This window comes from Nyctereutes procyonoides, unplaced genomic scaffold (genome assembly GCF_905146905.1).
Source record: "Nyctereutes procyonoides isolate TBG_1078 unplaced genomic scaffold, NYPRO_anot_genome, whole genome shotgun sequence".
NCBI classification, from domain to species: Eukaryota; Metazoa; Chordata; class Mammalia; order Carnivora; family Canidae; genus Nyctereutes; species Nyctereutes procyonoides.
In genome coordinates, this window is record NW_026575137.1 from 13,227,441 (window position 1) to 13,241,484 (window position 14,044).

General features: G+C 38.6%; 1 protein-coding gene across 3 annotated transcripts in view; it reads right to left on the reverse strand.

Moving 5' to 3' along the window:
• Positions 1 to 764: 764 nt before the first annotated feature.
• Positions 765 to 14,044, reverse strand: part of NIPAL2 (NIPA like domain containing 2) — a 74,695-nt gene continuing 61,415 nt past the window's right edge. For 2 of the 3 annotated variants that reach the window (XM_055303367.1, XM_055303366.1), the window contains exons 7-11: positions 11,122 to 11,257; positions 9,064 to 9,152; positions 5,312 to 5,375; positions 4,108 to 4,202; positions 765 to 2,366 (exon numbers count right to left, since the gene is read on the reverse strand). In XM_055303367.1, the coding sequence (XP_055159342.1) occupies positions 2,254 to 2,366; positions 4,108 to 4,202; positions 5,312 to 5,375; positions 9,064 to 9,152; positions 11,122 to 11,257 (497 nt within the window). In that variant the 3' untranslated portion in view covers positions 765 to 2,253. The remainder of the gene's footprint in view (positions 2,367 to 4,107; positions 4,203 to 5,311; positions 5,376 to 9,063; positions 9,153 to 11,121; positions 11,258 to 14,044) is intronic. The other variant, XM_055303368.1, reaches the window with a different exon arrangement.

A 14,044-nucleotide genomic window follows, 5' to 3' on the forward strand; every position in this document is an offset into this window, starting at 1 on the left:
ATCTAGATCAGAGACTGGCACACTACAGTCCTAGGGCTGACCACCTGTTTTTTGTAAACAAAATTTTACTGGCATACAGCCATGTTCATTCATTTATATATCGAGTATGTTTGCTTTCAGGCTAGAATGACAGAGTTGAGTAGTTGTGACAGGCAACGTTGGCCCACAAACCCAGAAATATTTACTCTCTGTGTCTTTACTGGAAAATTTTGCAGACCCCTTGTCTAGACAAATAGTCAAATGAGTCAAGTTATTGGCTAAAGATCCTCAATTCGCAATGCCAAGAGAAGGACTGGGTTGGCTTTGATTGTTGTCATGCACTTTGTAATTTACAAAATCTTATGAGCCAGTACAACTAAAACTCCTATTCACTCCTATTCTCCTTTTGAAGAAGCAATATGGAAAGTAAAATTAGGTCTTGATATATTTTGTATGTTGCCTGGACTTCTAAAGCATTGCTGGATTGCTGAAATGTGCGTAAGTCAATGTCATTTCTCAAAACTTTTAGAAGATGCAAATGTTGGCAACTACTAAAGTATTGGCATTATGCTTGTGTCTGTACAAAGTTCTACAATGCTCAAAACCACGTTTTGTAGCTATAAATGTAGCCCTACTTCAAGTGAAACTCTTTAGTCTAAATATTTTCCCAATCTTTGAAACCAGTTTTAAGAGTCATCAGAAATCTTTAGTTTAAGACACCAGACACATTTCTTAGTTGAGCCTTCCAGTGCCAACATGTTGGACCAATTCAGTAAAACATGCCATAAATTATATGACTGCTTTATTTGAATTACGGGATACTTTCCACAATAGCAGGAATTCTTACCAGGAGTTCAAACATGAGTTCTAGGTTATTATTCAGACAATGGTGATGGATTCAAATCTTGCCTTTGTAACCAGGTTTGGTCAGGGGTATAGTTTATGACAAAGAACAAAGCTAGAAGACCCCAAGTAGTTAAGGGGTTTGCAGTTTCAATAGCTCTGAGTCACACAACCTTCACAAGTTGGAGGACAATTGGCTGGAACAACTTTGGACTAGTATGTTAGAAGTGATTTGAAGGTTTTGAAATGTCATTAAAGATAGGGCTTATTACTTGATGTTGGTTACAATGAAGGCTAGCTCTTTTCATGTCATTTAAATATATTAGTAAATCATAAATAACATATATGATTATGGACTCTATCTGCAAATGAATCTTAGTAAATATGTGACTAGTCACGGCAGAAAAGCCATTCAGGGTACAGGAGCACACAGCCGTTATCTCTAGACTCAGGTTGCGCCACCTGGCTACATCTACAGATTTAAATGGCTAAAATCCAGTTCTCTACTCATAGCTGTACTTTTGCCTAGAAGAGTTTATAAAGCTTGGGATAATAAATTGGGGGAAGAAATGGTGTCCTAGTGAAAATAACACTAAGAATTTAAATACAATTTTTGAGACTTGTGTCGAGTTAAAACATAATAAACCCACTAGGTAAGTCATAAGAACTACACATATATAAGCACAGGATATGAAGTTTTCAGTTTCAATTCAAGTATAATAGGATCATATAGCTGAAGAAAATGTTCATCATTCTATATTTTTTGAAAAATTGGTCTTAATTCTTAAATTGCTCCTTTCTTAATCTGAAAAAGTTCACTAGCCAAGGTATACATCATCACAGAATGCCACTTACAAAACTCTAATTTTAAAGATACCCTTAATTTTCAAAGGACAGTTACAATAGGGCTCACTTTCAGAAAAGATGATTCACCGTTCTAACTTAGGAATAGAAAGGTGAGATCCTTATGGGGGAGGCTCATAAAAGATGTTGTAGGAGAAACAAATGTTCTCAAACCTTTGGTACAGGAGTGAGGTTGTGGGATGAACATGTCTCTTTTAAAGTAAGGCAGCTGATGCTATAAGTCATGTGGGAAAGGCAGCCTATGTGTTCTGGAGCCAATATCATGAATGTACATTTTTGTGTGACAGTCCTGCTTGGGAAGCCAGGGTCTAATTAAAATCTAGCCGGTTAGATGTTCACAAAGGGGGAAGTCCAGGGTGTGGGGAACACTTCAAATTACATTCCATGAAGACATTAGACTGTCAGAGCTTAGGAAGGCCTGGTTGTCTGTAAAAAAGGAGGTGGGATAAAGGGCTGTGTAATGCTAGCACATGTCAGCACAAAATAGCTGTGGACACAAATGGAACATATGCAGTTTTTTTAAAGGTGGTATCGAATAGCAGGCCAGCAGCCATCCCTCTCGGCATTTTAGACCTCTTTCTTCTCTCCACTTTGGCTCTTTGTTGAGACACTTCCATCAGGCAAAGTTCCATAGGATAAGCCATTTGAATCTGGTTGTATTTTGTCCAACATTTGTTTCCCTGTGGAGATAACAATCACAAAAAATCCTTTGCTCTCTTAAAAAAAGAATAAGTCTTAATAATAATTTCTCCTCTCTCTAGGCCACATTTCATTCCCTTTTTAAAATATGATGTAGTCTGGGCAGCCCGGGTGGCTCAGCGGTTTAGCGCCGCCTTCAGCCCAGGGCCTGATCCTGGAGACCCGGGATCGAGTCCCTCGTCAGGCTTTCTGCATGGAGCCTGCTTCTCCCTCTGCCTGTCTCTCTCTCTCTCTCTCATGAATAAATAAATAAAATCTTTTTAAAAAATACGATGTAGTCACTCTCTCAACAGAAGAAGAGATAAACATCAGGAAGAAAAGGCCCCAGAACTCCATGTCCCTTGATGGGGACAATGGACTGTCCCTGGAGAGAGTGGTCTCCCCACCACCCAGGGCCTACTGTGCTGGGCATGGAAATTGGGTTGGATCAGCAGAGAGGTGAACATGCAGCATCCATTCATCTCACACCCTCCTTCCTGGGGTCCTTTCTCCTTTTCCATGTTTGGTCTAATGCATGTAACAACAAAGAAAAGCAGACTCCCACAGCAGCTTCTAAAAGCTGTTGCTGATCTTCTGGATGGGGCTTTGTGAAATGAAAAATTGCATTAAAAATATGTAAACACTATTTTACCATCCAAGTCATTTACAATGCACATCTTTGCCACAAACACCAATTCTTGCTCTTAGCTGATAAGAGGGCTCAAGAAGGAAAGAGAACACAGAATTCCTTGGGTCCTATTTTCTCAGGTAGAGCATCAAGGCTTTAATGGTTTTTGCTTCAAAGGCTTGGACCTGACAGAATGGTAGAGGAAGCTGTCAGAATGTCATTACTTCTGTCTAGAAACCTGCAGGTCACCCCAAATCCCTAGCAAAGCCAGAGATATTGGGTGGGCAAGGGAAGAGGTGAGGACACAGCCAGCTGTTTGCTATGCTCTAAACATTGCTTCTGTTGTCTGCGTGACTACAGTGAGAGTGGAGGACTGCCTACACGCACATGCTCGATGGTCAGGATGAAGAAGGCAATGGGGGTGGGGGGAGAAGCTACCCATGTTCCTATATTCCGGTGACTGTGAAGAACACCCCTTCTGTCCCCACTGTACACAGGCCACTGCAGTCTTCCCCAGGGACTATTTTCTTTAGCAGCCTAATGCCCTGTCCTTAGAAGTTCCTTCAAAGGCTCTCCAGGCAGCAGGGGACCCCTGCTGCTGGTAGTCATTCCCCACTCTTATCCTCCTTTTTCAGTTTAAGGAACCCCCCAAAAAGACATTTGCAACACCAAATCAAGAAAATGGGGCCAGTGTTCTGTGTAAAACTGACATTCAAAGGATCCCTGGGTGGCGCAGTGGTTTGGCGCCTGCCTTTGGCCCAGGGCGCGATCCTGGAGACCTGGGATCGAATCCCACGTCGGGCTCCCGGTGCATGGAGCCTGCTTCTCCCTCTGCCTGTGTCTCTGCCTCTCTCTCTCTCTCTCTCTCTCTCTCTCTCTCTCTCTCTCTGTGACTATCATAAATAAAAAAAAAATTTAAAAAAAACTGACATTCAAATAAATGATTATTAACACTGACAGTTAAAACATTGCCTCTGGTTTCATTGTTAAATAAACACTTTTCTGAGGATAAGAATTATGTTTTATATTGATTTTAACACCCCAAATAACACCAGCAACTATTAATTTATAAGGATAAAGTTTTCCATTGTAAGTTAAAGAATATACAGTTTTACCAGGAATATTTCCAAAATCAATGTAGGACTGTGGCAGATGTTCCTTTTCTCGACTTCTTGTGACCAAAAACACACCAAGGAACGACAGAAAACACCTGTAAGAATAATATTAATAAAGAACACAAGAACACTGAAACAACCTATGGTGTTAAATAACTGAGCCCCATATTCTACATGATGACATAAATTGCACTGGGTTTGTTTTTCCTGTTTCTCAGGGTAAGCCTTCTAGAATTTGTCTTAATTGCTACAGCCAATTATATTTTTTCCCAGAACCAAGACCTGGGCAGCTTCCAATAAATCTCTGCCCCAGGTTTTTACCATCTGGAGGCTAATTCAGGCTCTAAACCCTCTGGGTAGACACTAGGTCTCATTTTCTATCCATGCATGCCCAGACCTGGCATGCAACATGAGCAAAAAATATATATATTCTTTAATTTTCTAAGAAATTTAATTGTCCTTGGCCATAAGAATAGTCATAGTTTCCTAGAAGTTTAGGCTTACCCAAGTATCTAATGAAATTGAATTTTCAAGCTTAGATGGTTTTCTATGCTGAAAATAGTCTGGGCTCAAGTCTGCATTAATAATGGTCATGCAGAACACCAGATCAAGAAACAGCTAAGCATTAATGGAGTGCCAGCTGTAACCAACAGAAGATCTTACACACTGGTCATATTTTGTCAAAGTTCTGCTCTCCGTTTGCAGGCATGTCAGCAATGATGCTGACCAAATTTCCAGGAAGGGCTAAAAAGGGCCCAGACACAAGAAAGGGATACCACCAATCTGACGTTATTGGTCCAAAGCTAATAACCTGCCCCAGACTTAACCTTTTACTCTAGGTGATTCCAGAGGCATATGTGGTTCCTGAGTGAGTTCTAACCTAGAAATTTCCAAGAGCAAGGTAGGTCTGATTTAGTACAGAAAAGTCAATAGAGTAGCTACAATAGCCTGTGGATTTATCTAGACCTTGGCTGGAACTGGAAATCCCCAGGTTCTGAATCCTCAGAGGGAGACCCAAGTTACCAAGTCAAAGAAACGGAGTTCTGTATAGGGTGTTAAATTGAAAACTATGTTTCTTTTAAGAGCTCAGGAAACTAATGTTTCTTATGTTCTCTTCCAATTTTATATACCTCAGTACAATGCCAAAAATCCCACATAAAAGTAATAGGATTTCACATTCCTTACTTATGAGACATCTACTCACCCAAAAAAATATATAAATACAGTTACAAAAGCTGCACCAAGGAACTCCTGATAAAATATGATACCTGTAGCAGGAATAAAAGACAAACTTAATTTTTGGGTAAGAAAAAAATATATGTTATATATTTATATATTTGGAATATAATATATATATTAGTTACACATTGTTTTTCAAATTGTGTTAATGTATTATTTTTTTCTAAGTACAGTTATCCTTAAAATATAAATTCTGTAGCTTAGTTTTAAAATATTTGCATGCCACACTTAAAATCTTCAGTGATTTCAAAAAGAACAGAGATTCATAGACTTTATATCATGTATTATTATTACTATAAAATCAACACAATTGACATAACTTTTGTAAGTACATATTTCTCTCTCTTTTTTTTAAGATTTTATTTATTAATGAGAGACATGGAGAGAGAGGCAGAGACACAGGCAGAGGGAGAAGCAGGCTCCATGCAGGGAGCCTGATGTGGGACTCGATCCTGGGACTCCAGGATCACACCCTAGGCTGAAGGCGGTGCTAAACTGCTGAGCCACTAGGGCTGCCCTGTAAGAAGTAGACATTTCTTACCCAGTCTAAGATTTGTCCCACTGGAACATGCAAGAAAACAAAACTCTAGTGACATTTCTCACCTACCCTTTTAGGCCAGGGATCAGCAAGCCTGACCTGAGAGAGTCTGAGTAGACTCAGGCCTCTGACACATCATTCCCTTTAGGGCAGCACTAGCCGCTCATGCTGGCAGTCTTAGCAATGCCATGTGTATGCTCAGGAACCGCAAGGAACAGCAGCAACTGCCATTCTACCCAGCTCCATCTCTTACTGCCAACACTCTCTCTCCCTTCTCCTTCTTTGGGTCTTCCTTTTTGGGTGAAGGAAAACTTGGATGTGTTGTTTAATAAACTTTTCTCCTCTTCTTGCTGGTCTTGATGATTTCTTCTTGGTCTAAGGTCCCGAAGCCTTCAGAGAGTTGTTGTTTTCTTTTAAAGGGTTTCTTTAAATAATGTATTATTTGGAATTGAATTTGTGTGTGTGTGTGTGTGTGTGTGTGTGTGTGTATTAGCCTTCCTAGTCATCCGACAAATATTTATGGAGTCCTACGTGCCAGCCACTGTGCTAGGTGCTGCAGATACCACGATGGACAAGACAGAGTCCTCTACCTGAGGAGTGCTCTCAGAAGCCCATATCCTCACCTAGAGAATAAGCTTTGTCCAGGAAGAAGCCCAAGTCCAGTTCTAATAAGTATCTGTCAAGGGGATGAACATTTTGAAAGCATTATTCCACATTACTGCACACTTCCTTGTAGTCATTTTAATGTTTTCGTGTTATTCTAAGCAGATGCACCATAATATTCATTTCTCTAAGGGCATTTTAAGCGGTTTTGAAATTTTTTTTGCTTTAGTCAAGTAGCAATAAACTTCTTTGTGCATATTTCTTTTTTTTTCTCAGCATCTTAGGACTTTTCTAGTTACTGCTGTTTAAAGCAGAATTATTTTTAAAGAGTAGAAGCATCTTTAAAAAATTTTTTTAGTAAAATACAAATAACATAAAGCTTACCATTATAACCATTTTTAAGTTTGCAGTTGTGTTAAGTATATTCACACTGTTGAACAACTAATCTCCAGACCTTTCTCACCTTGCCAAACTGGAAGTCCATACTTATTAAAGGACAACTCTTCATTTTCCCCTCCTCCAGCCTCTGACAATCATCACTCTACTTTCTACTTCCCATTCCTGTAAGTCAGACTACTCCAAATACCCCATATAGGTGCAATCATACAGCACTGGTCTTCTTATTTCACTCAGCATAACGTCCTCAAGGTTCATCCATGTTGTAGCATGGGTCAGAATTTCCTTCCTGTTTAAGGTTTAATAAAATTTGATTGTATGACATACCACTTGTTCTTTTTCCATTCATCTACCAATGGACATGTGAGTTGCTTCCACCTTTTGGCTACTGTAAATAATGCTTCTATCACCCAGGCATACAGGTATGTTTGAGTACTTGCTTTCAATTCTTTTGGGTATGTACCCAGAAGTGGAATTGCTGAACTGTGTGGTAATTCTATGCTTAATGTTTGGAGGAACTGCCATAGTGTTTTCTATAGTGGCTACTTCATTTGACATTCCCACCAACAGTGCACAGAATTTAATTTTTTCCAGATCCTCAGCAATACTTGTTAATTTTTTTCTATCTGCCATCCTAATGGGTACAGGTGGTATCTCCTTGTGATTTTGACTTAGATTTCTCTAATGATTAGTGATGTTGAGCATCTTCTCACGTGCTTACTGGTCATTTGTACATCTTCTTTGGAGAAATGTCTATTCAAGTCCTTTGCCCATCTTTAGATTGGGTTATTGTTATTGTGGTTATTGTTGCACTGTAGGATCAAAGACTAAAAAATATTTTTAAGGTTCTAGATAAAGGCTATGAAACTGAGTTCTAGGAGGGCAGTATCATACCACCCAACTCCACGACAGCACCTATGATACTGTAGCCTTGCTGGCATCAATTATTGCAATAAAAAGTATGAAACAGAAACTTTACCAATTTATAGGCAAAATATGGTATGGAATTTTAGTTTTAAGCTAGACTTTTTGAAGGGGGCAAAAAGGTAAAGTTAGTCAAGAAGCTTCACCTCCATTCCATACTTCAACAACAGCAGATGAATGATCACTCCCAGAAAGCTCCAGCCTCCCTGACTCATCAATTACTTGGTGTGTTGAGTACTGAGATTCCAGCCCTGTTGGTCCTCCTACAAAAGATTCTTTTCAAGGGAACTATATTTTTTTACACATCTTTACAACATTAATATTAGCTATTAGGGGACATGTCATGCCTGTAACTCTTTTTGGCCCTATTAATTTTTTTCTAATAACTCTAGGGCACACAAATATGAAATCTTTTCTTACTTTCTTTTGTCAACAAGCATAAAATGCTTTAAAAAAATCAGATGTCTTCGTATATGATCTTTCTCTTTAAAAGTAAGGTTCAATTTGGGGAAATAAAAAAATGCATCAATTACTCTTAAAAACTGCCCACTAGCAGTCACATTGTTCGCCATGAAATAAGAAAGATGTGCCAATTAGGTAACATATTCCTTAATTACTCCCAAAATGCATAAACTTTGCTTTGGCAAATGAACTTCCAATATGAGATGGTAGTAAATATATCCAATAAGCCAATAAACAAGGGCACACAAGGAGTAACCTTAGGAGTGAGAGACCGGAATCTACCATATTTTGGTCTGTACCAATTTTCAAATTTACACTTTTTTAAGAACACTACTGTGAAAAAAAAAAAAAGAACACTACTGTGTCATATATATATATATATATATATATATATATATATATATATATATATATATACATACACGCACACACACACACACACATATTTGGAAATACCAAAGAACTAGAATAGTAAAAAATAGAGGCCAGAGCATCAAAGATAGTAGTTTGTATTCTCATCTGCCTGGCCTTCCATGGAGCACTGGATTCAGTGTTGGGCCCCACTCTGATGAAGGCAGTGAGGGACAGGGAAGAAGAGTTAGGACCCTTCCACTGCTTTGATTATCAGAAGGGCTGGCAAGGAGAAGACTCCAGAAAGCAGAGCTAAGATGAGAGTCTTGAATTCACAGTCTCATTTAACCTAAAGATTCCTTGTCTCATTTACTCTGAAAGAAATTTGATTTTATGCCTGGTGTAGGGGTAGAATCACCTAGGTGTAGAAAGCCGAAGCTCACCTGCTATAATGGCACTGGTCGTAAAGAAGACGTGGTTGACCGGCACCACCATTGTTGTGTTGTAGAGTTTTGTAGCTTGATTCAGGAACCTAGAGCAGAAGGCACTTACTGGGGCTTGGGCTTTAAGAGACGCTCAGCAACATGTTAACAGTAACATCAAGAAACTTAAGCTACAACTACAAAGGAAAAGGAAGTGCAGTAAAAGGGCATTTCCAATCAGCAGTCATAGCTCATAGCTTATATGCATCTGATGTATGAGATCAGATGTCAGGTTTTATGGTCTGTTTAAACCAACAACAGTAACAATGAAAAGTAATTAATCATATTCTGAGGCCACAGAAGTTTGAGTTGGAAGCGATTCAAGCTGCTGGACTAGTATCACACTGGAGCTGATTCATTAGGATAGACCCTAGAATCTGTTAAGTATCATATCTGGGGAATAGTATAGCTATCCATTGACATGCCACGTGCCAAGAAAGAAGATGGAGAAGTAAAGGAATGTTTAATATTTCAAAAACAATGCTCAGGACTCCAGCTGCAGAGCACATGTGGGAGCTCAGCTTCTCACTTTGGCCACCAACATGATTCAGTTTCCCACAATGAAGCTGTGCTGCCCTGTCACTGACATCAACTGGACAATTTTAAAAAGCACTAATGCTTAGGTCCTGTCCTGGCACAACTTAAAAAAAAAAAAAGTTTTGTGGGTAGGCCCAAGTGTGCCTGAGCTTGTGTGCACATGCGTGCCTGTGTGCACACACTTATGTATGAATACATACATGCATGTAGATGTGTGTGAGCATGTGTGTATATATATACATACACACATATCTATATATATACAGATACATGTATATATACATATACAGATATATACAGGAGAACAAACACATCTCCTTGGGTGTTATTTCACTGGGTGGCCAGTCCTACAGTTCCAGTGTGTTCAAGGTAGCTCCAGTGTGGCAGAGGCAGAGCCAGAACAAGGGTGATGGGAATCCGGTATACCTTCAGTTGTACCTGCCTCTTAAATTCATAAAGCTGAGTTGAAAGATAACAATCACTAAACTCCAAAAGATATTCTAGCAGTGCTGATTATCTCAGAAGAAGAAAGGGAGATGAAACAAAGTAGCGAGGGTCAAGCATTAGAAACACACTCATTCTCATAAGGAAATGACAGATGAAACGGAGACAAACCATTGGGTTTCTCCAGTCATTGTCCACATTTCCTTGCAACAGGGCCTGTGTCCAACCCATAACGATTAGACTTGACTGCTAGCTGCCATGGAGAGCACCACTCTCTTCCTGATGATAGGCTCTGATCTCCCAGCTGGCACCGGAATGGTGCTTTTGCATAGATTTTGGGGTAAACAGAAAACTTCCTGGCTGACCAAAGATAGTCTTGCAGGGAAAGGCATGATCATGATGTGAAATGGAGGGGAAGTGAGTGGGGCAGATGGAGGTGGTGGGGGTGGGGGAAGAACAGAAATTTAAAATGTTCCATGTCACCACAATTAGACCCCAAGAGAAACATAAAACAATCACTCTATGATCCCAGGGGTACAAAGGAAATTCTGGCCAAGGATGCAAAGTTCTGGGTAAAGGATTTCCCTCCCAGCCAAACGTCTGGTTTTGTCCATCCCTGTGCAATTAATGAGCATGAGCTAAGGATGAAGGTGAGGGGTTCAGGTATTTCCTATATTTAGAATGACATCCTGGATGTGGACCTGCCCCTTTGATTTATTGCTAATGACAACCTGCGTATGATGGATATTAATTACAAGCAGAAGAGCATCAGGAAAGTATCAAAGTGCACTTAGCTAGATTACGGCCATACTATAGAATTCACAAGATATGAAGGCAATGCTTAGTGCAAGCTTATTATTGGACACGAAGGATAAAGCAAGGCATGCTGGTTGAGGACAAGCTATAGACTCTTCACCCTTAGAAATCAGTTGCATCAGTTACACCTAATTGTAATGATCAACGGACGCCCATAAAGATGAATGCGCAGAGAAGCACAGGGATGTTGAAAGATTAGTAAGTATGTAGAAGCTAACTTACTTGACTTGGAAAACACAAGATGCTATCATAATGATACACATGATATAGAAGATGGGATAAGTTAGCTGCATTTGATCCATCACAGAAAAAGTGATCATGCCTGAGACTGCTTTTACTGAAATTACAGTCAATGAGGCTGAAAAAGAAAACAAGAAACACAAATAAAATACATACTTGAGACAAAATTATAAATAAATATTTTAAGTTTACACAGGAGAGTAGTCGATACCCCAGTCATGCTCTCAGAATGTAGGCTCAGGGGAGGTGGCATTAGGACGTGGCACCAGATATGCAGTAGCGCTGCTGCTCAAAGCTGCGCTGGATTTTGAATTTGCTTAAATCAGCTCAAGATTGGCTGTGAAACTGGGTGCTTTTAATCTTTGCAGCAAGCAAAGCTTAAAAGCTTATTTTTCCAGCCCTAACTGTTGAAAGGATGCCACAGAGGTTATAATCATTAGGAGATGGGAGAGTAGAAAACTGAAGCAGAGAGAGAAGAAAAGCCAGATAATCCATGTGACATGAATGGGAAAATAACTATTAAACTAGACTGAAAAAGTTTAAAACCAAATAGATGAGAAAACTGGAGTGGGTAAAGCAATTCACTCTGTGAGTTTACTAAGAGTTGTACTGAGTCTACATATGAGCCTTTTTGTCCATAAATGTCTAGAAGTTTCATGAAAAATATTTTTTGACAAAGACAGTAATTGGAAGCAGGACCAGATCTGAGTATTCATTTCTCAGAGTCAACCATAAATCTAAGATGTACATAAGCAGTGTCTATTCTCTATGCTAAAGAGGAACCTGTTCTTAGGAGAACAAATTTTTCATAGGTTACAAATAGCAATGAAGTGACTTGATAAGGTTATAACAGGAAAGCAATGAAGCATTTTCTAGAAACACTGTGTCTCTGTAGGAAGAAAATAGTTTTCTTTTTGTTTTAGGTTGTTTAATGTTGCATATAATTCCAAAACTTAGCTAAAACTTACAGATAGTGAAAAAATAATTTTTACATGAAGTCAAATAACTGTAAGTCAAAGGCAATGTGAAGGAGAAAAATTATCTTTGGTGCTGTTGATCTACCTGGTCATAATATATCTGGCTTTTATTCCTTTTTGACAAAGTATATAGATATATATGTGTGTGTGTATATATATATATATACACACACACATATATGTATCTATATACTTATATATGTATATATATATATATATATATATAATAAAGATATATATAAAGAATAAGTTTAAAATAGCAGCTGATGGCCAATCAGGGAAAGCCTCCCATAATCTCCTTTTCCAAAAAACTGAAAATATATTTTAATTTGAAGAGTACCAGGGTACACTGCCAAATTAGGCATCTTCTTTTCATAATTAACAGAGGAGAATAGGTGATAAATTTTAAAAACAAACCCCCAATCTGAACAAGAGGTCCTTACAACCAGGCCTCTCTTCATCTTAAAATGCCTTTTGGGGACGCCTGGGTGGCTCAGCAGTTGAGCGTCTGCCTTTGGCCCAGGGCATGATCCCGGGGTTCTGGGATCGAGTCCTGCATCAGGCTCCCTGTGTGGAGCCTGCTTCTCTTCCCTCTGCCTGTGTCTCTGCTTTCTCTCTGTGTCTCTCATAAATGAATAAATAAAATCTTTTAAAAAAATGTCTTTGACCTGATCATTTTACATGTTTTCTACAGATTATGACAATAGTCATACCTTAGCTAATCTAGGAATTTTAAATATCTGCAGTGATGTATGTCACTGAATGGTTTAAGTTTATAAGGTTAGCTCTTGAGGGACCTTGGTTTCCTCCTCAAAATTTTGCTTGAAATTAGAACACAATGTGATTATGGTCTTGGGGTCAGAACAGCCAGGTTTTCCAAAGGATCATTAATGGGAAAGAGCTGAACACTGTTCCATTAGCCTCACAACCTCCGGATTGCAAAGGTTCTTCAAGGTTCATCTAATGCAACTACCATCTGATGTTAAATTATACTTAACTGCAAAACAAAAACAAAACTACACTTCTTTATTAAACAGCTAAACCAACTATTGGTTTGCTCTAATCACTGTATTTTCAAAGCATGTATAATCATCAACTGATTAATCACTCTTTATGTAACTTATGTAACTCTGCACGTTATTTCTAGGCTGTGACAAGGATTCTGTTTTATTTTTGGGTGGGAATGTGGTTAATGAGGACAGGTGGCAATACAAAATGTAATGCAGTATCATTCTAATGTATATATAAAAATATAAAGTGTTTATGTATCTTCTATTTTTATATACAGATAAGAGGCTAGAAAAAATACTAGAAGGAATTACATCAAGATACTCTCAGTGGTTATCTCTAAGCATTGGGATTATGATAATCTTTAAGCTCATTGTTTTAAGCTCTAAAAGTTTATATGTTCCTTTAAGAAAATTCAGAAAAACACAGAAAAGCCTGAAAACAAAAATGAAAATCACCTGCTCTCAACACTCATCCCCAAATCATTTTTAACACTTGGGAATATTTCTTTGTAGCTATTTTTCTGTCTCTAAGTATGGATATATTGTAACATACAAATCATACAATATATACTATTTAGGAACCTATTTTCAATTGCCATTAAGTATTTTCTATGCCATTAAATATTCTGCTAAAGCATGATTTTCTTCAGCTGTGAAGTATGCCTTTGCACAAATACTTACTTTATCTTGGTAATTATCTATTTTTGCATATTTAGGTTACATCCGTTTTTTTTAGTATTAAAAATGAGGCTGTGATGAATATTCCTGAACATAAATCTTTGCATACCACTCTGCCAATTGCCCCAGGAAAATCACCCTAAAGGGGACTTTGTTAACAGCTCCTGTTCTGAAATACACTGTCAAGCTGCCTTCTACAGAGTACCAGTCACACTCCCAGAACACTGAGCGGCAGTGCTC